The sequence below is a fragment of the Malaclemys terrapin genome, chromosome 8 (assembly GCF_027887155.1).
Source record: "Malaclemys terrapin pileata isolate rMalTer1 chromosome 8, rMalTer1.hap1, whole genome shotgun sequence".
Taxonomy (NCBI): domain Eukaryota; kingdom Metazoa; phylum Chordata; order Testudines; family Emydidae; genus Malaclemys; species Malaclemys terrapin.
In genome coordinates this window covers 110,182,814-110,210,186 of record NC_071512.1, presented here as the reverse complement: position 1 = coordinate 110,210,186, position 27,373 = coordinate 110,182,814, and the positions used below count along the sequence as shown (strand labels likewise).

Here is a 27,373-nt window from a genome sequence, read left to right as displayed (position 1 = left end):
GCATTGGCTTCCTATAGACTGCTGAGTTAGGAGCAGGGTCTTGGTCCTAGTGTGCATAGTGCTCCATGGCCTAAGCCCAGCACGTCTGAGAGCCTAAAGCTCCAGGATGAAGCCTCTGGCTGACCGCTCTGCTCCTCCGGCACCATGGAGCTTCCTTCACAAGGGGAAAGCTCGTTTGTGCAGGAGACAGAGCTCTGCTTTTCCAGTCTGAGCCTGCCTGAGGAACTGGCCTCTCATTCCAAAGGCCAGGTGCGTGTCTGTGACACGCACACAGCAGTGTGTGCATTTCAAAACAGCTCCCCAGCAAAACGCTGTATTGCACAAACACCTCTCTCCCTGGGGGCGCACACGCGAGAATGAAGCACACGTCCCCTCACTCAATGTGTGATTGGAAGGTGTTGGGGGTTAGGATGACACCTGTACAGGACAGAGTAGCCTCTGCCAGTTCAGAGTGGTATTTGAGTGGGCCTGGGCCCACTTGTTCTCCCATGCTGTGGGGCGCAGAACAGGCAGCAGTGGCCGAAGGGAAAGGCCAGGGTAAGTAGGAGGGGGCTTGTTTAGCTGGATGCCAGAACAAGCTGCCAGGGGGCGCTGTGGAGTTCCCATTGCTGGGGAATCAGAACAGAGCCTGGGTGCATTGTGCTTAGGGCAGGTTGGGGGTGCTGAGTTCGGCCCTGACCCCATGGAGGAGAGGGACCATCCCACCCAAAGGATTCTGGGAATCCTCTTACCTGTTCAGGGGCCCCATGTCAGTTGAATCTTGTATCTGGGGGCAAGAGGTGGTGCTGCTGGGTTATGGCCTGGGTGGTGAGCTTGATCGCAGCCCCTCACGGCCCTGCTCTCATCCCACGCAGGTGGCTCCCAGCTGGAAGTGAAGCTAGTCTTGCTGTGGAAGCACAACATGCGGATAGAATACCTGGCTGTGGCGGCATGGCCCCTGGACCCCTCCAAGCGCAGTACCTGGGTGGAGGTGACAATGGAGGGCAGCTATGACATCCTGCATGATATCAGCTGCACCATGAGGAAGCCTATCACCAGCCTGTACCGCACTACAGTGATCCGTCGCTTCTGGAACACACTGCAGAGGTGAGCCTGGCCGTTCCCTGCAGCTCTCGTAGTCTGACCCCAGCACCTGCTCGCTCCAGGATGCCTCTGCACCCCCCTTTCCCTGCTCACCTGGGCCCCCCAGTGGGGGTGGCCTGAAGAGGAACACCGATTGGGAAGAGGGACTTGAACTGACTTGTGTCCTAGGCAGTAGGATTCCCAGAGCCAACGGTGCTGCATTCCCTGGGCCTTGCTCTGTTTGCTGTCATTAACCAGACCCCAGGCATTGGGAGGGGCTGGGCAGTGAGCAGGGGATGTGTGCCCCTGGCATCACCCTGCAATGCTGCCTTGCTCTGAAGGACAGAGCTGTGGGTGATTCTCTCTCAGGTAGGTGGGGTGTGTGGCTGCTCCCGGATGACTTGTGGGCATCTGCCCAGTGTTCCCAAGCTCTGCAGAGCCTGGGGCATCTACCCCTGTTCTGTGCAGTTGTTCCCTGCCTGCTGTACCTAGAGGGAAGGACACGGCCGAACCCTTTCCTAACTCTTCTTGCTGTCGCTGAGCTCTCTCGCCTGTGGGGTGGGCTGCTGCATCCCGGCTCCCTCTAGTGTGCCCTTTGCCAGGCCTGGGGGAATCCTGCTTCCCCCAAGGACGTGCCCCCAGCTGGCCTTGCAGTGCCACGTGTGCAGGCAGCACAGCTCTGAATGGTCGATCGGCTGGGAGCGCCCCAGAGACTTACCGATGGCTTTTGTCTTGCAGCATCAACCAGACCGATCAGATGCTGGTTCACCTGCAGTCTTTTGACACCGTTCCAGAGCACTTTACCATCCCTGAGAGCACTAAGAACGGAGTGCCCCTTTTCTACATCCCACCGGGCTCTACTACCCCGGTACGCCGCCGCCTCCCCTTTCCTGAGAGCCCTGGGAACAGGTGCCCTTCTGTTCTGTATCCTGTGTCAGAGGGCTGATCCATGCAGGTGGCTGCCATGGTAGCTGTGACTCACAGGCTGTTCTCCTTGCTAACAGTTGCACTGCTCCACTTCCGCATGATGCTGTGTGAACCGGCACTTCTCTGATGTCCTTTCCCAAACATTATGCACTCCATGGCGCTAGCTTAGGGTGTCTGCTCCAGCAGCTGCTCCTGGGGTGAATAGCAGGCTGCCCATTCTAGGCAACGTGCAGAGTGTTCTCCAGTGAGCGTGTGGTGTGTATACCAGGTGCACTCCAGCTAGAGAGGGCAGGAGTGCCGCAGGCTCAGCCTGCCTCGGTGCGTCTGAGATACCTTCCCATGGGTGCGGAAGCCCATACTGGCTGTCCGGCTGCATTGCTCAGTGATGTTGCTGAAAGCATTCATTCTCCCCAGAGACAATGTAATGCTCTTCAGCCACCCTGTGAGGCTCAGACTCTGGGGAGGCCTGGACCTTCTCCCTGGGGAAACCAACAGCTTGCGGCTGAGCTCTGTAACCCCAGCTCTTTCTCTCTGTCTCTCAGGTGCTGTCCCTGCAGCACAGCGGCTCTGACTGCAGCCATTCACAGTTTGCCTCCTACTGGAAGCCCATCCTCTCCATGGATGCTAATTTCTGGCAGAGGTGGCTGCATATGCATCGGATTGTCCTCATGCTGGAGCATGACACGTACGTCTGTGGTGGGGCTAGGGCAGCGTGACCTGGACAAGTCGCTGTGGGGAGGAAAGCAGCCCAAGGGACGGCGGGAGTCTGGCTAGGCAGCCAGAGCCTGCAGGAGCTGCCTCGCTGACAGAAGGGGGCTATGCAGGATTACTCTGTGCACAGGAGGGCCCTGGGAAGGTGTCTGCTAGCTGCACAGCACAGGCAGTAACAGGCTGGGCTCTCAGGCATGGGAAGGCCCATTAGCCTGAGGAGACCATGCTGTTTGTGCATTAACCCTCTGCAGGCTGGGAAGGCATCCTGGCTGGAGGGGGAAGGGAGAAGAGAGGCAGCTCCTGAGAGTGTTGGGTGCCCTCAGGGTTTGTCTCTGCCAGAGAATCCGATTGCAGGGTCTCCTGTGGGCTCCCAGCTGGAATTTCACCCTGTGGCTCAGTAAGCCTCCCTGCAGGGTGGAGAAGCTCAGGGTGTGTCTACACTACAAAATTATGTCAACCTAAGTTCTGTGGATGTACAGCGCCGCATGTCCACACTATGCTCCGTGTGTCAGTGGTGCGTGTCGTCCCCAGGAGCACTCGCACCGATTGTACGGTCGATGTGGGGCACTGTGGGACGGCTCCTGAAAGGCAGCCACACTTGATGTAAGCAACGCAGTGTCTACGCTGACGCTGGGTCGACCTAACTACACTGACCTAAGCCTCTCGCAGAGGTGGAGTTAAGCCCTGTAGTGGGCGAGTTACGTTGGCAGGAGCATTTTAGTGTAGATGCTCACAGAGTTAGGGCAGCATAAGCTGCCTTATGTCAACCTAACTCTAGTGTAGCCCAGGACTCAGTATAGAGGGGCTGTGGCCTGTTCCCGGGGGATCAAAGGACAGGTACAGCCTGTTGTGTCCTGCTGAGAAGGGGGCTGCCAGTTGTTCACAATGGCCCTCGTTTCCGTAAAACACGGCTGGAGTCTGCTCTGATTCCTGCCTCAGGCAGAGCCCAATGCCTGGAACCTCTGGAGAGCTGGAGCTTCCAGGCGCGGGGCCAGTTTGGAGTCTGTCTCTGCATGTCCCGACATTATGGCAGGTGACTGCGAAGCTCCATTGGCTCAGATGGACACAGTGGCCTGCTGCCCACCCTGGCATCATCTGAAGCCAAGGAGGGGAGGGCGCCCTGTTAGCAGGGGGGCTCGTCCCAGCCAAGGATCAGTGTGGCTAAGCCCCAGCCCTGATCAAAGGCTTACCCCATTGGTCCCTGGGAAGCAGGTAGGTAATGCTACCTCCATTGTACAGAGGGGGAAGTAGCAGATCAGCCTAGGGGGAGAGCAGGGTTCCTGTGACAGCGGAACAGTGGAACTCCCTGCAGATGTGGCAGAGCTAGACAGCACAGCAGGAGAGGCGTTAGTGGCAGCCTGTGGGTGTGGGTGGGGGAGGAGCAGGTTGATCCTGCCCAGGCTAATGAGGGAGGGTGAATGGGCCAGGGGCTCTGCAGGGGCCCTTTCTGGGCCATGGTGGGAGCAGACAGGAGGGCTGGGCTAGTGACGCGCTGGTGTGTTCCACAGACCTGTCCCAAAGCACCTGCACACACCAGGCAACAATGGCCGGTACAGCACCATCCAGTGCCGCATCTCTCACTCGGCACTCACCTCCCTGCTGCGGGACTGGAGCAGCTTTGTGCTAGTGGAAGGCTACTCCTACGTCAAACTGATGCCCAGGTGAGAGGCTCCGTGTACGCAAGGTGCTGCTTCTGCTGTGCTCCATAGAGAGCCTGGTTGGGCAGGGGAGGAGTCAGGGTTCCTTTCGCGCACTAACACCATGGCTCATGGGCTGTTGGAACTGCCATTCAGGTGTGCCCCATTTTCCCCCCCCTTCCGTGCGCTGCTAGAGCCCTCTTTCCCTCTCTCTGCTCCTGGCCCCCTTTCTGCCCCATCTGCCTGGGGCAGCCCCTGGTAACCTTAGCGCAGCCCCTCCTCTTGCCAGAAAGCCTTCCAGCAGGAACCCCCATGGCAGTACTCTGTCCTCTCTCATTGGGGCCCTGGAGTGTGTCTGACTCAGCAGCTCTCTGCGCACCCCTCGTGCTGTGGAATGAAAATAGTACAGGCTGATCCCTGCTAGCAGGGCTCGTTCAGCTCCGCCTGGCTGACCCCAGCGCTGGTTGATTCCAAACCCAGCTTACAGCTCGCCCGTAGCAGGGAACTCTCTGACCTCACAGCTGGGGGAAGGAGCATCCACTCTGCATCGGGCCCCAGAGCAGCTAGAGCTCTGCCGCCAAGGCCATGCCGCCCGGTTAGACCATTCTCCCTGCTACCCAGTCAGTGACTAACTCCTCTTCCAGCTCTGAGGATCCAGCTCCTTCTTCATTCTATGTGGTACGGATCATCTCCAAAGCTCCCTGCATGGTTCTCCGGCTAGGGTTCCCCATCGGGACGCCTGCCCAGGCCAGGAACCGGGTGAGTCTGAGGGAGAATGCTTTGGGGCAGTGGAAACAGAGTGAGCTGCCTGGGAGGCGTGGGGGGGCTGGCATGGAGAAGAAGCAGGTGGATGTATTTACAGAGCTGACACCTTGACCAGGCAGCTGTTTGGGATTTGGGACAAAGGAATTTAAAATGTAGCTGCTGTAGCAGAGATTTGGAAGGTGGCAAGAGACTGCACCTGTATATTAAAGAGGCTCCAAGGGTGATCCAGGGAATTGCAGACTAGTAAACCTCACATCTGTGCCTGGTAAACGGGTCAAAATGATGATTAAAAATAGTAAAATAAAACATCTGAAGATTATATGATTTGATCTAACCAGCGTGGTTTGTGCAGAGGAAAACCATGACTCACTGAGCTATTAGAATTCTTTGAGCATTAGTAAAGTAGTGGATAGAAGAGGAAACTAGTTAACATAATTTAGATTTTGACAAAGTCCCAGGCAGGAGGCTACTAAGAAGCTAAGATGTCATGGGCTGAGAGGCAAAGTGAGGGATCAGGATCTGTGAAGGAGACAGGAAACAGTGGGATTAAATGTTCAGTTTTCATCCTGGTGCCCGCAGGATCTGTACTAGGTCCTGTGTCCTTTAATGTTCTGGAAAGGAAAGGAGGCAGAGAAAAGTGAAACTCCCTGCAGATGTGGCAGACCAGACAGCGCATCAGGTGACTTCATAAAGGTCTCTGAAAGGAGTGGACTAAAGAAAGGCAGTTGGGAGCGTTGTTCTGTCTCCTAACAAAAGAATAAGGCACATTCAATGAGGTTGAAAAGTGGCAAATTAAAAACATAAAAGGAAATTTGACTGCGGAAGTCACAGGAAGTTGCTGAGGCGAGAACTTAACAAGATTCAAAGAGGGGTAGGGCCTTTACGTGGGTACAGAATACCCTAAAAACCTTGCACTTTGGGGCTTAACCCAACCTGTAACTATTAGAAATCAGGAGGAGATCATTATGGGGGCAGATTATCCCCTACGTGCGACAGCAGGGTTTTTGCACCTTTGTCTGCAGCCGTTGGAGCCAGGACACCGAGCTAGGCAGAGCTGTGGTCTGGACCCATCTGGCAGTGCCTGTGTAATGGCATTCCTGCAGACCCAGAATGGGGCAAGAGTAGGGAGTGGTTTCCCTGGTGCCTCTCTCCACAGAGCAGAGCTGTTTGTTGATCAGGAGTGGGGAAGGGGTGGTTAATTCATAGCGTTTAAGGCCAGAAGGGACCATTGTGATGATCTAGTCTGACCTGCTGTGTGACACAGACCATTACACTTCACCCAGCTACCCCTGTGCTGAGACCAATAACTTGTTTGGCTAAATCATTTCTTCAGAAAGGCCTCCAGCTGGAGAGTCCATCTCCTCCCTCAGCAGACTGTTCCGGGGGTTAGTCACCCTCACGGATTGAAAAACAATTCTGCCTTATTTGTCTGGCTTCAGCCACCAGCTTTTGGTGGTTCCTGTCCCAAGTTAAAGAGCCCTTTGGTACCGGGTGTCTTCTCCCCTGGGAAGTACTTGTCACTGCAATCCAGCCACCTTGCAGTCTTCTCTCTGATAGCTGAACAGTGTGAGCTCTGTAAGCCTGTCACTATAAAGCATGTTCTCCAGCCCTCAGAGCAGTTTTGTGGCTCTTTTCTGCCCCCTCTCCAATCTTCAATGTCCATTTTAAAATGTGGACCCAGAACGGGATTCTGTATTCCAGTATCAGCCTCACCAATTTCACATACAGAAGTAAAATCACCCCCCTGTTCACTGCTCCTCTGTCTGTACATCCCAGGATCACCTTCGCCCTCTTTGCCAAGGCCCTGCTGTAGCAGCTCACGTCGAGTTGCTTGTCTCTACAGCAGGCAGCATGGACGTAGCTAAGCCCAAGTCTGCAGGACCCAGGCTTGTAGAACTGATGTTTCCAAGCCCTGCTTGAGCATCCATGCTTCATTGTAAATCTGGGTCTGCACTGGCTGGGCCTGGCTCCCTCAGATGGGCTAACACGTCCACACCACGCTGCGCAGCCCTTCGGATTGTGGCTGGACCTGCAGCCATGCTGCCAAACGAGAGCGCTTCAGCCTGAGCTATGGCTGACTCAGGATCTCACCCTCTCCCCTAGCAGGGTCCTAGGCCCCAGGCGCTGAGTGCCGCCGACCCGGGGTCAGACTGATCTCTTCGTGGATGGAAGTGGGGCTTGGGCTCAAATCTCAGTTGGGATCTGGGTGTAGTGTGCAATGCAGACACCCTGTGATCCCTAAATAGAGCTGCTCAGGCTTCCTTTTACCTCTGTCCTGCAGATAGTGGAGGAGTTACAGGACCGGATCCTGCAGCTGCGCTTCCCCCACAGGGTCCAGAGCAAAGAGGCGACTCCCAAAGTGAAGAGGAAAACTTTTGGCAGCAGCTCTCCCTCGAAGTCCCCGCCCGTGGCTGGGGCCCCGCCAGCCCTCTCAGACAGGCCCTGCCTTGTAGTGCTGCACAAGCCGCTGGAGAAGCTCCTGATCAGGTAGTGGCGGTGGGCTAGTGGGGCAGAGGGGCAACAGGCTGCCGGGAGTCATCTTGCTTAGTAGTCGGGGTGGGGAGGGGAACTGCGGTCTGGGTTTGCCCTGTGCCCGAGGAAGGGCCCGTGGAAGGCTGGTGCTGCCGGCGGCGGGGTAGCCTATGCCCTTGGGTGGGTTCCGCGGGCACGTTCTCTGACAGAGCTGTGGCTGTGACTCGCAGGGCTTGGGGTCAGCGCTGTGCTGAGAATCCGAACCTGGCTAGAGCGAAGGGAGGGGGAGAGAGGATCACTGGCCCCAGAGAGGGGACTGAAGTGGAGCAGATCCCAGCCTTCCTACTGCCGCCCCCGTGGTGTTAGAGCCAGGATCAAACCAGCTGTCCAGAAGTGCAGGCCTTGTCTGGGGACCCTTCCCTCTTGGCTGGTCATTCTCCCTTCCGCCCTCCTAGGTATGAGAAGCTGCCTTCCGACTACCGGGCTCCCTTCATCCTCACCCTGGAGCACCCCCCTGTGTCCGGCCCCCTCACCATGGTGGCCAACCGCACCGCCTCCTCCACCCTGGCTTCGCTCTCCCGCTACTTCTATCACCAGCGCTGGATCTGGTGCATCCAGTCGGGGCTGGCCCCAGCCGTGCCCATCGCAGCCGTAGCCCATCTCCTGTCCACACTCACCGAGTAAGTGTCACGGCTGAGGGGGGCAGGGAGCTGGCGGGCGGGGAGCTGCCCTTTCCGAAGGTGCAGACCCCAGGGCAGGGCCGGATGGTTTGAGGCTGGGTTGGGGTCCCATAACCCATCTCAGCACAGCTCGGATTCTGGGTCTGTGGGGTTCGCCCAGTCCTGCTGCCACCCACTAAGGGCGAGTGGGTTTCCTGACGTGAGTGCGCAGGAGGCGTCTCCTGGAGCACGGCACCATGGCCTGGCCTTTGCTTCTGTCTGGGCTGTGTCTGTAACGTGCCAAGCTACTCCCGGTGTGTCGGGGCTGGCTCGGATTCAGTCCCTGCGGGGGGGCCCTGAGGAGTTCCTGTGGCCGAGGGGCTCCTCTCGGGGGAGGGGGAGCGGAGGCGTTGCTCATCTCCCAGTGCTTTTCTCTGGTGCTGCCCAGGGTCCGTTTGTCAGAGGGCTTCCATTTTGCATCCAGTGGAGACGGAATTATCAATATGGTGCTGGAGCTGCCCATACGGGTAAGTCCTGTCCCTGCCCCACCCAGTCCCTCCAGGGGGACACACTCTCTGAGACCCCATGGGAATGAGTGTGGGGAGACCCACTCACTTCCCTGGGGCTCAGCGGCTCCTGTCTCCTCCCCAGCCCTGGGGCTGAAGGGTCCCATGGAGCACTGGGGGCTCGCTGCTGTAAAGGCGTAGGCTCCCTCTCCACTTGAGGGAGGGGACTTGGGAGTGGGGTGTGTTGGGGGAGGTGTGGGGATTGGGGGAGGGGGAATTTGAAGGTGGCCTGTGTTGGAGGAGGTGTGGGGATGTGGGGTGGGCTGTGTTCGGGGAGGTGTGGGGATGGGGGCAGAGGGGTGTGGTGGGCTGTGTCACATGGGATTTGGGGGTGGGCTCTTACAGGGCATGGGGAAGTGGGGCAGAGGGGTTTGGGGGAGCGGCGACAGATTTGGCAGTGGGCTGTGTTTTGGCGGCATAGTGACTGGCCTGAGGGATTTGGTGGAGGCAGAGGGTAGGTACACATTGGTGCCGTTGTTGCTGGTCCAGCAGTGGGCTGTGTTTCGGGGGCTGAGGGGTTGGGTGGAGGCAGGGGGTATGCACGCATTGGTGCCGTTGTTGCTGGTCCAGCAGTGGGCTGTGTTTCAGGGGCACAGTGACGGGGCTGAGGGGTTGGCTGGAGGCAGGGGGTAGATCCACATTGGTGCAGGTGTTGCTGGTCCAGCGGTGGGTTGGGTGGAGGCAGGGGGTATGCACGCATTGGTGCCGTTGTTGCCAGTCGGGCTCATGCAGCGTCTTGGCCACAGAGTGACTCCTCCAGTGACGACAGCAGCGGCAGAGAGAAGCACACTTGCATCGTCCAGTATGTCCTCTTTCCGCCACACTCCACCTCCACCAAGGACAGGTGAGGTCAGGGATCAGCCTCCCAGGTAGCACTGAGAGCCAGCCCCTCTGGCTCCTGGCCTCGGGCCTGTCAGGCAGTGTGTGGGGATGGGGAGGGCTCGTACCTAGCGCACCCTTAGCAGCTGTTGGGCTGTGACTGCTTGGAGCTGCAGTGCCCTCGTGCCTCGCTGGGCATGGCCTGCTGTGGGGGCGGGCTAGCCATTGATGCCGGCTCTCGGGGGGCGGGTGGTGCTGCCCTGGGGGGTGTCTGGAGCCCGTGCAGCACGGGGGAGAGGCCTGAGCAAACACCTGGATGTGCAGGATGCTCACCCCACCTGCGCTGTTCTCCAGCTTTTCTACAGATGATGACAACGACACAGAGGTGGAGGCCATCGAAATGGACACTGAGCTGAACCTGGTCACTGAGTGCTGGGTGGAACCACAGAGTGGCCACATCCGCAGCACTGCTGAGAACTGGAGGTATCTCCAAGGGCTGCCCTACCAGAAGATCCCCAAAGCTGTGAGTCTCCAAGGGTTGGTGGGGATGGTGAGCCCAGTCACGTGCCAGGCCCCCATTGTCCAGGCCCCATGCAAATACTGACCAAAATTTTCTAAGCGTGGGACATTAGATGGGTCGGACAGATGGCAAAGTGCAGGGAAACAATGGGACAGTATTGCTCAGCAGGACGGGCAGAGGTCTCAGCACCCCTGCGGCCTTGCCGTTGTCAGGTCTTTTCTGGGCATCATGGCCAAGGAGACCTGGGGAGGTTAAAGCTATCTGGTGGTCCTTTTCAAAGCTCTCCTTTGCTGTGATACCCACAGAACTATGACAACCGGCTGCTTGTGCGCTGAACCCACTGCCTATCATGGTGACAAATAGGGTTTCACTGTCTCTGTGTGCTCCCCTGTCTGCCTGTACCCATCTCTCTGGTCTTATGCTCAGACTGGAAGCTTTCTGGCACAGGGGCTGTCTTTGTTCTATCTGTGCACCGCTTAGCACAGCCCATGACTACGGCTCCTAGGCGTGAGGATAAATCATTAAGGGAAATTTGAAGGAGGGTAGTGAGGCAGCTTTGCAGATGTTTATGGGATGCTCCTCCCAAGTGTGAGGGGCAGCATGGGAGAAAGGCACAACGGTGTTTGTTTGAACATATTCCAAGTGGGTGAGGGAGGCTGGCCTCACGGGATGGTGAGAGGCAAGAGTGGACACCACAATCATGAACGAGAGAGAGAAAGTGAAAGCAAGTAGCTTACATTTGATGCAGTAGAGCAAGGGGAGCCGGTGAAGGGTTGCAACGAAAGGAGTTTGGTCAAAGCAACTGGGTAAGAAAATGATCTCTACAGCAGCACTGGCTGCATTTGTCATGGCCAGGAGGAGAATGTTGCCGCGATTGAGATGTGGAGTGATTAGCACCTGGATGAGTGCTTTAGCTGTGTGCGGGTCTAGGAAATGCCCTATTTTACAGATGCTGTGGAGAAAGAATTGGAGAGACAGATAGCCGGATGTGAATCTTAGTCAAAGGTGATGCCCAGGTTACACGCTCGAGTGACAGGCAGGATGGTGGTGATGTACGCAGTGACTGAGAAAGGAGGTGTGGAGCTCCAGACACCGCAGCTTGGGGCCGCCACTGGAGGGGGACCCTGGAGCTCCCAGCTCTCCTACACCCACCCGAGCTGCCCAGGCTACCTATTTTGTCATAGGTTTTAGTAAAGGTCAAGGACAGGCCATGGGCTTCCATGAATTTTTCATTATTGCCCGTGACCTGTCCTTGACTTTCACTAAAAATATCTGTGACAAAAACTTAGCCTTACTATGAGCCAATAATAATATACAGGGGAAAAGGTTCTATGTGATACCAGTCTTCAGGAGCCATTTACATTCACTTTACGCAGAAGGTGTGCTCCCAAAACTATGCACTTCAGCTGGCAGTGTTTATAGGGTGACTTTCCATGTTACACGTTTGCTTACGTCACTGTAATTCACCCCATCAGTTTGTCTCTGTCTGTGACGTCCTTTCCATATTGTTGTTCTGGAAACTAGCAATCCAGGTCCTGGTCCTGAAGGTACCTTCCTAGGCTTATACCATGGAAGAACAATCCGATATTTGGTCCTCTTCCTTTGGGACATTCCAGTACTGACCTGAGAGAGTAACTCCCTACCTGTTGCTGTGGTAAAACACCCCTATGTCTTGATCCTGACAGTTTTCCTATCTACTTCAGCTAATGCAAGGTGTCATGGGATTCTTAATGTAAGTGAACAGGATTCTAGTTAAGATTAGGCCAATTTAGGCTATGCAATTGCTACAATATTTGTGTGTAATGGATACATACATGTATGTATGTATGTATATATAAAATAGAGAGAGAGTGTGAGTGTGTGTGTGGATAATACCTAGTAATAATATAAGATAGATAGATGTGTGTGTATATGCTAGCCAGCACATACTAGTCAACAGAGAGAAGGAGACAGATCTGGAGCAGAGGTAGATCTGAGAGTCGTCAGCATAGAGATGGCTGTTGAATTTGTGTAGGTGGATGAAATTAACAGAGATAAGGTGTCGAGGACAAAGAGAAGGGGACCAAGGACAGAGCCCTATGGAACCCCCCCCAGGAAGGTGCAGGACACGTAAGGACATGCTGAAAGTGAGATTAGAGAATTAGGAGAGGACAGTCACAGAAGCCAAGGGAGGCCAAGGTTTCAAGAGGAGCATGGCTGATCGCTCAAGGAGGGTGAAGATGGAGCACTGGTTCTAAGCTTTGGTTAGGGAGAGGTCATGGAGTCCTCCTCAGAAGCGGTTTCCTGGAGTGCAAGGGGCAGAAGCTGTACTGGAGGATCTAGGGTGGAATTGGAGGAGAGGAACTGTGTCAGTGATTTATAGATAATGCCTTCAGTGGTGGAAGGAAGATGAGGCAATAGTTGGAGAGGCAAGTGGAGTCAAAGGTGGACTTCCCAAGATGAGAGAGACTAAAACATGACAGTATTGTAAGTGAAAGAGTCAGAGGAGAGCGACAGGTTAAGCAGGGGATGAGAGTGGAAACAAGGGAGATCAGGAGGGTTGGGATGGAGCCTCCTGTCTTCAGACTTCCTCTGCCCTCAGTCGTCTTCTGCTTGAGGCTTGTTCGAGACTGAGCCTGTATCCTTGTTGCAGCTGTACCCCAGGGATCTGGCCTGCATTAGCACCATGCTAACTTTCGAGTACATCAGCCAGCTATGCCAGAACAAGGAGTGGGTGTCCCCGGCTTTGGAAGCCAAGGCTGCTGAAGGTGAGTCAAAAATCTGTTTCTGCTCTGGCATGATGGACGGAACCAGGGGCAGAGCCTACCGCCAGCAAGACGAAGTTCTCACAGCTCATTCTGACGCTCTGACAGCTCCCTCTTTCTGTCTGACAGCCTCAGCCTCCTGCGCTGCTCCCACAGATCACCCAGTCTGTGGCTCAGCTGGCGAGGGTGCGGGCTGGGCTTGTGAAAGCCAGCAGGCACCCTGAGGTCTCAGGGCAGGGGAGGAGAAATCCTTTGGTCTGGCTTGCGGAGCAGTTCCGGACAGGGAAGAGCTGCTGTCTGTCTCCATTCCCTTTTCCCTGACTGGGCACGGTGGGTGTCTCAGCTTCTTTGCAAAGAGAATCCCTCTTAGGAGCAGGCGCTCAGCTGCTATGGTCCTGAGGGTGGGCTGAACACCTAGACGGACAGCTGAATGTAGGAAGGGTTACAGACCAAACCATGGGGAGCTCCCTTGATGCTTCAGGAGCTCTGTTCTCAGGACCCTTCTGAACCTCTTGGAGCACTAAATCCCTTAGTTAGAGATTGCAGCTACCTGTCTGCGAGTCATGTTCCCTTGGTACCTCCTGTTCTGGTGCACTAGCAGCCCAGGAACCTAGACTCATTTAACCTGGGTGACCATCCCTCCAGAAGCAAAAGGGTCTTGGAGGGCAGCACTGGAAGGGGACATGAAACTGCACAAGCAGGAACATGTTGGCGCTGCAGCTAGCGATGGTCCACCAGTGGCTAGAGGGTGGTCCCCGCAGCTAGCTCTCGGTTGTACAGCAGGAGGCCAGGCTTTCAGGCAAGCTCAGTTCTAGCATATCCACTGTTCTCGAGCAATAAGGACTTCCTGTGGGAGCTGAGCTGTTCTGAAAGCCCTGCCCACTCTGGAGCCACTGGCCCTGTGTTGTGTGGCAAGGTAAGCTTGGCACCATTGGGCAGCAGGATCTAACCATCAGCCAGTGAAGGTGGGAATGAGAGCTGGGGAAGCCCTGTTCAGGCCCCTCTCCCCCGCAAAGCCGGGCCAGGGGTTCCTCTGGTACTAGGTGCCCATGAATGCAGCCCCTGCTTCCCTTAGGATGGATTCACAGCTTAATGTGCTCCCTGCCCGGTTAAGATTTCCTGGTATTCAGCCTATTCTGTCCTGTCCCTCCAGGTTATACTCTCCCTAACCAAACAGCTCTCCTTCTCCAGCTTAATTCAGTCCTGAGTCCCAGCCTGCTTTTTGCCACCTTTGACTTGCTCCTGAAGCGTGGTGGCAGCAGAAGGGTTTCTCCCTCTCATCGCAGCGATTCTCGGACTGTGGCGCTCAAGCCGCAAGTGAGCTTTAATGTGTCTCCTCCGGCTCTTTGCAGCACATGATATTAAAAGACGTGTGATTGATTAATAGGAAAAGCAGCCTGATTTAATTATGTTATTAACCAATTGTAATTGGTAAAATAATATACTTGGTCAGTCTCTTTGCTGTGAGAATATCAATATCATCATCATCATCATCACCACTCCCATAACTGCATTGGTCATTGGGGCACCATCAATTATGGTGCCATCGACCAATTGTCTCCACCCCTGACGATTGTGTGTCAGTGCTTGAGTCTCCACGAAGTCCATTCCTGTCCACTCTTAGGTTGTCAGTCCATCTCTTCTATCTACCTCTTCTTCTCTTCCCCTGAACTGTCCCTTGGAGGATCATCTTGGATAGGCCAGATGATCTTGTTACGTGGCCGTACCACTTCAGCTTGCGCTTCTTCACGGTCACCAGGAGGTCTTCATATGACCCATTGGGTGATGATGTTGCAGACCTCTTCGTTAGTGACGAGGTCGAAGTAAGAGAAGCCCAGGATTTTACGGAAGTATCTCATCTCTACTACCTGTATTTTCTGTTCAAGTTCTGCCATAAGGGTTCATGTCTCGGACGCATACAGAAAATGGAGATGACCAACGTGTGCAGCAGTTTCAGTTTGGATTCCAGGGAGATGTTCTTATTCCTCCAAATTGGCTTTAGCTTTGTCATTGCTGCTGTTGTTTGCGCAGTTCTTGCCTGAATTTCTGCCTTGGATCCTTCATCAGTGATGATTGCCCCCAAATACTTGAACTGTTTCACTGTCTCCAGCTCTTGTCCACTGACAGGGATATGTGAGCTCATCCCATCACATTTGTTTGTCATCAGGTTGGTTTTCTCTGCACTGATTTCCATGCCATATTTTGCAGAGGTTTCATCCAATCATTTCACAAGGTTGGCAAGTTCATCTTTGCTGCCTGCCAGGCCATCAATGTCATCAGCAAACCAAAGATTTGAAATTGTTTGCCCCCCAGTGCTGACTGGGTATATGTAATCTTCTAGGGCATCAGTCATTATGCGCTCCAAATAGATGTTGAACAGTGTGGGCGAAAGAAGGTAGCCTTGTGAGACTCCAACAGTGGTGCGAAACCACTCTCCTATTGTGCCATTGACGAGAACTGCACTGCTGGCCTTGGCATACAGTCGTTTAATGGTAAGAATAAACTTACGACCAACATTGTACTTCTTCATGGTTGCCCATAGAGCTTCATGCCATACTCTGTCAAACGCCTTCTTGAAGTCAACAAAGACGTGGTAGATGTCCTGCTGGTGTTGTAAGTACTTCTCATATAGAACACGAAGGTTGAAAATCTGTTCTGTGGTACTTCTTCCAGCACGAAAGCCAGCCTGTTCTTCAGTGATGATATTCTCTGCTTGTGGCTTCAATCTGTTCAATATGACTTTCAACATCACTTTGCTGGGATGGCTAATTAAGCTTATGGTCCAGTAATTTTGACACAATTGCAGGTTGCCTTTCTTTGGCAGAGTGATGATTAGTGACTGTGTCCATGTGGAGGGCCACTCACCGGTCTGCCAGATCTCGTTGCAGATCTTGGTGAGTACATCTATTACTATTTCTCCTCCAAATTTCATCAGTTCAGCTGGGATGTTGTCAATACCTGTAGCCTTTCTGTTCTTGAGTGATTTCATAGCTGTCTCCACTTCTTCACGTAGTATTGGAAAGTCATCCTCCTCTGTTGAATCTGGGCTGTCTAAGACACTAGGATCTCCATTTGGCTGGTGGTTGTATAGATCAGAGCAGTAGTTTGTCCACCTATTGATGATGTCCCTTTCTTCTGTAAGACTGTTCCCTTCGTTGTCTTGAATTGCATTAGCTTTGGTCCATCTTTCCTTCGTCAGATCTTTTACAACCTGGAAGGCTCATTTGCTATTTTTATTATTGATGCACTTTTAGAGCATTGTTTTTCAATCTGTGGTTTGAGCATTGGCCTGCTAAACCCAGGGTTGTGAGTTCAATCCTTGAGGGGACCACTTAGGGATCTGGGGCAAAATTAGTACTTGTTCCTGCTAGTGAAGGCAGGGGGCTGGACTCAATGACCTTTCAAGGTCCCTTCCAGTTCTAGGAGATAGGATATCTCCATTTATTTATTTTATTTATTTATTCCTTTCTTGATCTTTCTGCCAATCACTCTATATTTATCAGCTCCCTCAGTGCTGTTCTTGTCTCTCAAGTTCTCTTCTAATGTCACACATTTGTAGTATTTCATTTGTGACTCACGGTTTTGTCTTCTTACGATGTTTCCCAAGGATGCCCATTGCTGCCTCATTCATTACAGCTTTGAAATTGTTGATCATTGTTTCTACGTCTTCCTCTAGAGCAAGCAGTGGGGCAAATTTTCCGCTGATCTTGCTTGGAATGACTCTGCAATGTTTTGGTCTCTGAGTCTTTCTAAGTCAAACTTAGTTCTGGTGAACTTTGGCCTGACGATTTTCCTTAGCCGCAGCCAAAAATTTAGCATCACAAGGTCGTGATCACTTCCAATATCAGAACCAGGAAAGCTCCTTGTTTTAGCTCTGTTAATCCCAGAACAAAATCGGTTCTGCACCATGATGTAGTCGATCTGGCTGTGATGTAGGTGTGTGCCATGTTGACCGTCTGGATGCTTTATGTGTTCCTAATGTGTTTGCAAGAATCAGATTGTTATAGCTGGCAAACTCCAAAAGTCTTACTCTTCTCTCATTGGTTACCATGTTACAGAAAGGGCCACAATAATCTCACCGATCCACCTGTGCGTCAGTACTCACGTTAGCATTCTACCACAGAACAGATTTTCAACCTTCATGTTCTATATGAGAAGTACGTACAACACCAGCAGGACATCTACCACGTCTTTGTTGACTTCAAGAAGGCGTTTGACAGAGTATGGCATGAAGCTCTATGGGCAACCATGAAGAAGTACAATGTTGGTCGTAAGTTTATTCTTACCATTAAACGACTGTATGCCAAGGCCAGCAGTGCAGTTGTGTACCTTATTGATGATATCTTGAAGCTGATCGAAGATTTTTACAATTTGCTCATCATCATAGTCTGTTGTAGGAGCATAGACTTTTACCATTGTGATATTAAACGGTATTGCCTTTAGATGGATGGAAATAAGCCTGCTGGACATTGGGCGCCATCCTAATACTGAATTCTTGATAACTTTATGCACAAGAAATCCTGCGCCGTTGACACTGTAATAGAGTACATGGCCTTCTTCCGTTAGTACCTCTCAGAAGTTCTTCCATCTGACCTCAGAGATTCCTAGGAGGTGCCAGGTGTATTGTTCCATTTCATACCTGAGTTCTTTCAACCTCCCTATTTGTCTCAATGTCCTTACATTCCATGTGGCTATGGTGATGTTATCTCTTCCACGGATCCTCTTTGTTGGGGTTACACCTGTAGTATATTTGTAGCGTCTGCCCTGTTGGGAGACGGATGGCGCAGTCATTATTAACACAGGCAGCGATCAGTCCGGTATGGACATGGTTGACTTGCTCATCATATGGTGTGTCTTGGGCAAATTTCTAACCTGGCGGAGCCCATCCCTCTCCAGGCAGCCCCCTTTAGTTGCTTCTTATAACATGTAGGAGGAGCAGTGGGCCTATTCTGTCCCCGGACCCACAGGGAGCATATATACAAAATATGAAGTAGTTCCCAGTCATACTGTTTAAATATGACTCTACAGCCCTATAGTAAATGAAACAACGACTTCACATGGCTGTGGCTCTTTTGGGTAATGCTGATTGCTAATTTGGTTACTGAGGTCTGAGTCTCGCTGCTCTACAGGATCTCACTGGTTTTCTTTCAAGAGATAATTGAAAAAATGTGTCCTGCTCTTCCCATCCCCTGCAACAACTCTCTCCTTCTTCCAGGTCATAGCAGACAAGAAACATCTGCATCTCTGACAGGTTTCAGAGTCGCAGCCGTGTTCATCTGTATCCACAAAAAGAACAGGAGTACTTGTAGCACCTTGGAGACTAACAAATTGATTAGAGCATAAGCTTTCGTGTAGCCCACGAAAGCTTATACTCTAATAAATGTGTTAGTCTCTAAGGTGTCCCGAGTACTCATGTTCTATCTGCATCTCTCTCTCTCTCTCTCTCTCTCTGACCTCTCTGTTTGCCACTCATCCCATCTCCTGATCTCTCTCCATCCTCTCTCATCCCCCGCCTTTCTCTCCTCTGGCTTTTGCCCCTCACAGGTTTCTCCCATCTTAAAAACAAAAACCATCCATGGCCCCACTTGCCTCTCCAGCTACTGCCCTGTCTCCCTTCCCTCTCTGAACTCCCAGAATGCGTTGTCGAGCTCCTCCTGTCCAGTCCCATCCTAGACCCTCTCCAATCCACTTTCCGCCCATTGCACTCCACTGAAAATGCTTTTGCCAAAGTCTCTGATGATCTTTTCCTAAGCAGAGCTCAGGACCAGCACTGCATCCTCCTCCTTCTGGACCTGTCAGCTGCCTTTGACATACTCGACCATGTTCCTCTTCTTGAAATCTTGTCCTTCCTTGGCTTCTGTGATTCTGTCCGCTCCTGGTTCTCCTCCACCTTCAGCATGTCCTTAGAGGATTAATCTTATCCCCTGCCTTTCGCATGGGGCTCCCAGGGCTGTGTCCTGGGTCCCCTTGTCTTCTCCCTCAACACCTTCTCTCTGGGTAATCTCATCCACATCCACAAATTCAATAACCATCTTTATGCTGATAACTCAAGCTCTACCTCTGTACTCCAGACCTCTCTCCTTCTGTCCAAACTACAATCTGGGCCTGTCTCGCTCTCATCTCCTTGTTGATGGCTAGCTGCCAACTAAAACAGAACCCCTAACCTTTGCCAGACAAATCCTCCCCACTACCTCCTTTCTGCATCACTGTGGACAATACCATTCTATTGGTCACTCAGGCCCTCTGATTCACACCTCTCCCTAGGTCCTCGCATCTACACTGTACCTAGCAGTATGTTTACACTTAAAATGCTGCAACAGCACAGCTAGACCCTAGCTGTGCCGATGGGAGGGTTCTCCTGTCAGCATAGGTAATCCAGCTCCCCGAGAGGTGGTAGCTAGGGTGACAGAAGAGTTCTTCTGTTGACCTCTCACTTTCTACACCAGGGATTAGGTTGGCTTAACTACGCTGCTCAGGGGGATGGATTTTTCACACCCTTGAGCGACATAGTTAAGCCGACTTAATTTTCTGGTGTAGACCAGGTGGAAGTCTTGTGTATTCTTTCGGCATGCCTTCTTATCAGAGAGAAGTGGGGGGAGGGAATCTCTTTTAGTGGATAACTTCTTGGTTGATATCACCTCCCCTACCTTGTGTCTCTGATATCCTGGGACCAACCTGGCTACAGCAACGCTGAACCCATCTCTAAGATACTGCTTTCCTATCCATCCACGCAGCTAAACCTCTCATCCTGGCTCCTGTTATCTCACATCTTGATTACTGCAGCATTCTTTTCTCTGGCCTCGACCAATGCAATCCTACCCCACTCGTGTGGATTCTGATGCTGCTGCAAAGATTCTCTCCCTGCTGTGTCACTTTGACCACGTTACCCCTCTCTTTGCATCCCTTCACTGGCTTCCTCTTCTCTTGTTATCATATGTAAGCTCCTTGTTTTTACTTCCAGTGCCCTTAACGAGCATCCCCACCCCGTGTATTGTCTCCCTCAGTGCAGAAAAGCCAGCTCCCACCTCCATGTGGCCCTAGACCCTCCAGCTCCCTCTTGTTAAATTCTCAAGCAAGCCCTTTTGTGGTTTGTCCCCTGCTGCCCCCTCGCGCTTGGGTGGAGCTCCCTGTAAACCGCCCCCAAAGGAACCGTTAGTCTCCTGCAAAATCTGTTTTGCTCTGCCGCCTACAACCAGTTGTGCACTGAGACTGCTGCCTGTCATGCTGACCAATGCCATGTCTCTGTGGCCATCTCTTGTCCTTAGATTGGCAACTCGGTAGGACAGGGGCTCTCTCTTTGTTCTGGGTTTGCTCAGTGCCTAGCACGGTGGGGTCCTACTCAATGACTAGGACTCCTAGGTGCTAGGATAATACAAATAATAATAAATCCCGGGTGATTCCTCCCCCTCCTTGGCTTTAGATGCCACCACACAGTGAGCAGCAAAGGCGCCTTCAGTGTGCACGTCTCCCAGCTTGTGCTGCTTCCAGCTGGCAGGCGCTCCTTGTGGGTCCAGCCACCTAGTGCCCCAGGAGGGACCAGGTGCCTTATCTCCCTTGTTCTCCTTGCAGGCCCTGACATGGGGGCTGGCTCCCATGTGCATGAGATCCCGTTCCAGTTCAGCCTCCTGAAGCTGCTACCCAAATGCCAGCAGATCGAAATGTTCTTCCTCATGCTGACGGGAGGTGAGCACTGACATTTGTTAGAGATAGGGAGCGAGGGAGAGCAGTGAAAGTCTGGGGAATGTGACGTACTGAGTCGGGCTTTCATTGTAACCACACTCCTTTTGCAAGAGAGGAGGGCTGGATTTGCTGCTGCTTAGTTTGCTTGCTTCCTTGAAAACCAAGCCAGACGCGCACCTACAAAGGGGAGAGAAAGGAAGAGCAAAGGGAATATGCAGCTGCTGTTTCTGGTGGTGGCTCGTTTGCTGTCTCGCTGCTGGAGAAACACAAGCACAGCACGGAGATTAATCAGCACTCCAAGCACTGGGAAACTGGTGCCACCCTCAGGCCGTTCAGGGAATTGCTTTTTGTTGTCTTTCAGGCTCCCACAGTGTTGCAAAATGTCCAGTCTTGGCCGGCTAAGCTGGGACTCTCTTTAGATGAAGGGCCAAGCGCCAGGCACAGGAAAGAGGAAATAAGATGGGGAAGGAAAAGGAGGGAGAAGGGGCAACAGCAGAAACTAATGCCTCACGTCCCAGGTGGTGGTTGGGATCTAGCTGGAGCCAGGGAGATGTGAGGTGATTTGGGTCCCTCTCTCTGGCCCAGTCTGGCCAGGGCAGCTCTTAGGATCAGGCCAGTGAAGGCCCATCAGTATCACAGTGGCTCCTGGTGTGCCAGAGTGGGATGGGGGGTCTTTCAGCCAGTGCTCTCAGGACTCCAAAGCGAGGTGATAGGTGCAGTACCCCAGCCTGTCATGATTTTGTTCACCAGTTGGGTCTAATTTACGACACACCAGTTCTGGTCCATCGATTTCCGTCCCACAGTCCTCCAGCAATATCCCGACGGTATCAGCAGGCTGCCTAGTTTGGATGGATGTGGTCTGCCTCCCTTCTGTACTTTTTCTGTTAACATTGATTGATGTAGGTGATTGGAACCTTTTATAAACTTTCATCTGCTTTCGCCCCATTGACCTCACAGCTGGGGGAGGCCCCTTGGGCCCCGGTTATTACAGCAGTGCAGGGGAGCTGCCTCCTCTCCTCCCTGCAGCGGTGCCACCTCGTGTCTCCCAGCTGGGGCATGCGGGGTGGCTCCTACAGCCCCAGGGTCACTGGCGGAGACGTTGGGGGTTGCTGCTGCTCCTGTGCTGGTGTCAGCGTGGTAGCGGGTCTGTTTGTGAGTGCCAGGCCTGGGTCTCTGTGCTGTCTTGTGGCTTCGTCCCTCTTGAACCTTGTCTTCAGCGTGGTTCCAGTAGCTGGTGTGGGTGGGTGCAGAGAGGTTTGTGTGGCTGATAGCAGAGGGCTCCCTCTCAGCCTTGTGTAAGCTCACCTTGCAGACGTAATGGGAAAACCTCACCAGCCCCATGCAGCTGTCTCCTTGCTATGACCTGCCTGGCGGGAGGGTGTTGGGACAGTAGCTGGCTGGAGCGGGTCTCTGATGCTGGTGGTTCTGTGCTGGAGCAGAGGATGAGGTGATGGCCAAGGACTCTTCGTTTGCACCCAATGAAATGCTGCTAGACTTCTTCCACGGCTGCCTGCAGCATGACCTCAGTGACCGGGAGATCCCTTTGGCGGACATGGATCACATGGCCTTCATGGAGCAGGTCCTACAGCGGGACCGCGATGGCCATCTGCCCCCATTCACGCTTCCAGTGATCCGAGGTAAGGGGCAGAGAGCCTGGCAGCCGGAGACGTGAGCAAGGCGGGGCCCTTGGTGCCCTGCTCCTGGGTTCCCCTCCTCACAACCTGTCTCTTCGGTTCCAGAAGAGCCCCTGAAGGCCCCTGCGCCCCTGGACCAGCAGGATCCCTCTTTAGCTGCTCACCCTGTTGGCAGTAGCACTACCAGGGACATGAATGGCTCCACGAGCACCCTGCAGGTACCTCCCTTGGCTCTATGGCCCTCGTGCTGCTGGGGGCCTTGTGCTCCCCTGCCCCGGAAACTCCTGAACACTGCACAAAGGGGGCAGCTGCTGGGGCACGGCCTGAGCCCAGGGACAGGGATTGGAATGGAGCACTTCAAATCCAGCTCCTGTCTGTGATGACCCACCAGTCTCTCTTGGCTGCCCAGGGGCTGGGAGAAAGCGAGGGCCTTGCTCTGGGGCAGGCACACAGCTGGCAGAACTGCCCCGGCTGGCACTGCCCATGGAGAGGGCAGCAATGGAAAGGGCTGGGGATGACACAGGCAGGAGCCAGGCTGAGGAGGGCCTGGGGAAGCTGGCGCCATGGCCACCTGTGCTATACCTGCAGTGGGGGGGAGCCCCAGCCTATGCAGTGTGCAGCAGCACAGGTCTGAGCCAGGCTGCTCTGTCAGCAGGTCGAGCGCATGGACACGGAGGCTGCTGCACCTGAGGGCCAGCCAGCCCCCGAGGGGTGTTTCTGCTCTGTATCACCCCTGCCTTGCCCTGTGGTGTCCCTGCAGTCTTACCCCGCTGTGCTCTCTCCTCAGAGCCTGTGCAGCGCAGAGTTGCCGGAGGCCGACGTGTCCCCGGCCGATGCTGCTGGGCTTCTCCTGCAATGGCGATGCTACGCCAAGCTGGTCAGTCCACAGCACCTCTTCCTCACCTTCCTGCCAGCCACCTTCCCCAGTGAGTCTGCCCTGCTGAGCCAGGGAACTGAGTCGGGCAGCAGCGGGAATGCTGAGTGACGCTCTCGGGGGGACAGCCTTCCTGTTGTGTGGAGATGGGCAGAGCTCAGAGCTGAGGGGCTTAGCAATGGGTCTCTTGCAGTGCTCTGGGACCTGCCTGGCTGTTGCTTGGCTCCCGTGTGGGGGTTTGGCTTTCCCCAGTTTATTGCGACCTGGTTTGGGGCATGCCTAGAGCTCCCCGCCCCTGCCATGGGTGGACCTGAGTGAAGCCCCCTGGGGTTACCAGAATGGAGGCTGGGGCGGCTGGCAGGGTGTTCTCTGAGGGCCCTTGCCTCTCGCAGGAGGTGGGTATTTTAAGGGTTGATACCAGTTACCCAGGGTGAGCTACTGAGTTGGCTACTTCTCTAACTCATGTTGAAGGCACCTAGAATGTGGCTGGTCCTCCAAGCTGCCCTTGGGGTTCTGGGCTAGCAGCAGCCCCCACCTGTCGGGCTATGCGGGAAGGGCCTGACCTCTCCTTTTCTTCTCTAGACGTACAGAAGCTGATGGCTTGTGCGCTGGAGAAAGCCCTGAAGGAGGACGGCTCTGCAGGAGAGAGCCTGGACTCTGTCTGTGGGGAGCCGGGCAGAACGGGACTCGAGGAGGCGGTGGCTGCGGCATTCCCACCTACCCTCAGTGTAACGCCGGCCAATGGTACTGGCCCCAGCTCCCCACCCCATGTGTTCTGTGGGCAGGACCCGTTCCTGAGCCCAGGAGAGTCGTCCTCCCACTCAGAGTGTCTGCCACGGCCAGGCAGGCCAGAGGCTTGTGCACATGTGCTGCTCCTGGCTCAGCCCGCGTGGCTGTGGGATACGCCCATCCCCTGATCGGGGCGTGGGGAAGGGCTGAGGAGTCCCCGAGCAGTGTAGCTATGTATGCAGCCTGGTCAGCACCCCTCCAGAGGGGCTGCTCCTTGGGAAATGGACGTCCGCTAATCTGGCGCACAGGCTGCAGGCCGGGTGAGACTGCCTCCAGCGAAGCAATGGGGCTTCCTCAGACACCAGCCCTTCTGCCATGGAGGCCCCTGGATCTCTCTCAGACCCTGTCCCGACAGGCTGTTCGGAGTGTGCTGTGTCGCTCTGGTAGCGTGGAGCGGAGCCACCTGCTCCCTGCTGGAGATCACAGCCCCCCGGAGGGCAGGGGAAGAGGCAGCACTGCAGGCTGGGGGTGTTCAAGCTCCATATAGAACCCTTGATATGGAAAAGGGGAGGGGGAATCAGTTGGCTGGCTAGTGTCTGAGGAGCGGAGGGTCCATGCTGCTGGACAGAGCCGTGGCAGGGGACAGGAGTGGGAAAGCCCTGGGCCAGTATGCTCAGGTGAGGAGAGTCTAAGGGAAGTTACAAACCGGCCTCATGCTCCCTGTGGGCCCAGAGAAGACGTCTGGGGCGGATGGGAGCAAGACGGAGGGGGGCTCTTGGGAACAAGGATACCAGTGTATTGAGCTGAATGGGCAATCTCGTGAGGAAAGGGCAGGCCCAGACATAGTGGCTGGCGTCTTGGGCTGTCAGCAGGGAGCTCCCCCTCAGGGCGCCTCTCTTCTGCAGAAGCATGCCAGGACCCAGGAGAGCCAGGCGCTGCCCTGCGGAAGGACGTACACATCTCCTTCAGCCGCCAGGCCTCGCAGCCCGAGCTGAGCGAGGGGCACCGGGTCCGCTGCCCTGTCTACGTCTATAGCTGCTCCTTGGAGCTGCTGCGGGAGCAGATGGTCAGCCCCCGGACACACCGGCCTCCGCGGGACATCTTTTTCAGGTACAGCCAGCTCCCCCAGCTCCTTGGGTGCAAGTGCAGGGAGCTCAGGGCTGCCCAGTCGAGTCTTCCCTGTGCAGGATGCTGGCTCCAGCCTTGCCCTGGTCTGCTGGCGTATTCCTTCTTGCTCACAGCAGTGCCTGCCTGCAAGAGCTTGTAGGCTGGCCATGGCCCATCCGGTCCCAGCGCAGATTACCTCTTCCTCCAGGGATGTGACACACCAGCAGGGCTGAGTGGTGACGCTGCTGCTCTTTTCCAGGTCCCAGTTTCTGGAGCGCCCCCCAAATGCCACCTGGCTAGACCACAAGCACAAGGAGCTGGTGAGTTACTGCACGCTGCTGCAGGAGCACTCGCACCAGTGCTACGTGAAAGGTAAGGAGGGGCATGGCAAGGAGCTGTGCCCTGGCATGGAGGGGGCTGAGCCAGGCCTTCCTAGACCCCACTCTTTGGTGGGTGAGGGGAGGGAAGAACTCTCTGCAGGGAACTAGTTTCTTGTCAGAATTAGCTTAAAGATGTTCCCGCCCGGCCCCTTGGGGCCCAGGTCTGTGGGCACAGCCGCAGGGAGCACAGCACAGAGCGAGCACTGCTTGCTAAGTCCTCTCACTGGGGGCTTACTGAGCGGCCTGAGTAACCTTGGCCATGGTCTCCCTTCCCACCTCCTGCCCCGCTGGGCACAGCCGTGCACTGAGCCCGGTGTTACACCCACAGGGCTGTTCAAGAGCCTGCAGCAGTCGCATAGCATCAGCTCCCAGGACCTTCTCACAGCCATGGACTACTGCGAGGAGCTGCTGCAGGAGATCGACATCACCAACTTCCTGCTGACCCTCTGCAGCCATGTGCGGGCCTTCCGCGAGAGCCACCGGCACTTCCACATGCACCCCAGGGCAGCCAGCCTGGAGCAGGAGGAGGAGCCACTCTCCAGGGAGAGGGGTGTCCTCGTCTCAGAGTCTAGGTAGGAGCCATCTGCCGCCCTTTGCATTGACTCAGGGATGAGCCGTGAGCTCCTGGCCCATCACGGGTCGTTTCCACGCAGAGGAGAGACCGCATCATGCAGCAGGAGGGCTAAGGAAGTGAGGCCCCAAGTGGGTTGGGGGCTGCAGTGTGTCCTGCCGGGTTCCCACTCCCTGGTGCTACCCAGAGGTACGGTGCCTAGGCACAGAATGACACGAGATGTCTGCATGACGGGTTCTGTGGCTGGTGGACTTCGTGCTGAGTTAAGGTCTGCGGCATGGCTGCAGGGCCCTGAATCCTGCTTGATCAGCTGGTTAATATCTGCTATGTGCAGTGAGACCAGCCCCAGTCAGCACCGAGCAGGGACATTGCTGCACTCTGCCCACTTCTCCATAGGCACCGCCCCTTCCCTGAGTGGCTGGACTCTGTGTCTGTATCCAGACCCCGATCTGACTCCCTCTGCTCCTCTCCTGAAAGTCTGGCAAAGGCCTGGTATAGACACAGCTTCCCCCCAGCCCTTGTATAGAGTCCAAGGCCTTATACCCAGCTGCTGTCCCTCTACTTTTCTTCCTGGGTCCTACCCCCCAGGGCTTAGCAGAGGGGCACAGTACCCAGCAGGGCCTGCGTGGCAGTATGGGTACCTAGTGGAGTCAGCTGCAGTGGGCAGAGGTGTTTTCTGGCACTTTGGGCTGAGTGGGTTATAGGTCTGTTAGGTGGCTAGGGGTGGGTGCATTGTACCTGGAGGTGACACTGACTGTTCATGGTTCGTACTGTGCCCATCTGGCTTGTATGCATGTGGCCTCGTCAGTGCGGAGATGGAGGACTACAGCGAGCAGGACCACGGAGGTTTCTCATGCCCCACTGAGGAGCCCAAGATCAGCACCAGCTGCTGCCCGGAGTTCCCCCTATCCCTGCTGGAGAATGGCCAGCCCTGCCAGGTGCACCCTGACCTGCATAAAATTATCCAGGTGAGGGAGAGGAGCAAGCATGCAGTGGGCTGGGGCCGGAGGGAGTCAGTCTGACATTCACCATCTCCTGTCTCTCTCGGCAGGAGAAGTTCCTGGAAATCGGGAGTTTGCATTTTAAGCCAGTGCTGTCGAATCCTCATTATTTCTTCTACTGTCCGCCCTGTGCCAAGAAAGAGGTGTGTGTGTGTGGGGCGGGGGGAGTACTCGGGTCCCTGTTCTTGGCTCTGCCCCAGTGCCCTGATGGTGGGACAAGTGAACTAGGCTCCTCCGAGGAGGGAAGTGCCATTAGTCTCCCCCAGGTCTGTCCTTTGGGCGTCCGTTGAGCCCCCGGGACGCTGGAGCAGCCTGCCCTGCTGCCCAGCCTGATGATTGACACGAGGTTGTTCCCCCTGCTCAGGAGGAGGCCTCCCGGGACCAGGCAGACAGGAAGGGCAGCGAGGACATGGAGGGGTCGGAGGCTGAACTGGCAGTGGAAGAAGGTAACTCTCTGTCCTCCCTACAGAGAGCATGTGCCTGGCACTAGTTCCGGGGGGGCTGGACTCCACCAC

The 27,373-nt window shown here is 54.8% G+C and overlaps 1 protein-coding gene across 6 annotated transcripts in view; it reads left to right on the top strand.

The window, feature by feature from the left end:
• Positions 1-27,373, top strand: part of SZT2 (SZT2 subunit of KICSTOR complex) — a 74,190-nt gene that overhangs the window by 13,082 nt on the left and 33,735 nt on the right. For all 6 annotated transcript variants that reach the window (XM_054036884.1, XM_054036882.1, XM_054036883.1 and 3 more), the window contains exons 10-31: positions 855-1,086; positions 1,801-1,930; positions 2,532-2,674; positions 4,209-4,361; positions 4,982-5,096; positions 7,384-7,589; positions 8,030-8,254; positions 8,682-8,760; positions 9,546-9,643; positions 9,973-10,141; positions 12,771-12,885; positions 20,452-20,565; positions 22,002-22,199; positions 22,302-22,414; positions 22,984-23,122; positions 23,653-23,814; positions 24,705-24,909; positions 25,166-25,278; positions 25,615-25,858; positions 26,666-26,825; positions 26,909-27,001; positions 27,223-27,304. In XM_054036884.1, the coding sequence (XP_053892859.1) occupies positions 855-1,086; positions 1,801-1,930; positions 2,532-2,674; positions 4,209-4,361; positions 4,982-5,096; positions 7,384-7,589; positions 8,030-8,254; positions 8,682-8,760; positions 9,546-9,643; positions 9,973-10,141; positions 12,771-12,885; positions 20,452-20,565; positions 22,002-22,199; positions 22,302-22,414; positions 22,984-23,122; positions 23,653-23,814; positions 24,705-24,909; positions 25,166-25,278; positions 25,615-25,858; positions 26,666-26,825; positions 26,909-27,001; positions 27,223-27,304 (3,288 nt within the window). The remainder of the gene's footprint in view (positions 1-854; positions 1,087-1,800; positions 1,931-2,531; positions 2,675-4,208; positions 4,362-4,981; positions 5,097-7,383; positions 7,590-8,029; positions 8,255-8,681; positions 8,761-9,545; positions 9,644-9,972; positions 10,142-12,770; positions 12,886-20,451; positions 20,566-22,001; positions 22,200-22,301; positions 22,415-22,983; positions 23,123-23,652; positions 23,815-24,704; positions 24,910-25,165; positions 25,279-25,614; positions 25,859-26,665; positions 26,826-26,908; positions 27,002-27,222; positions 27,305-27,373) is intronic.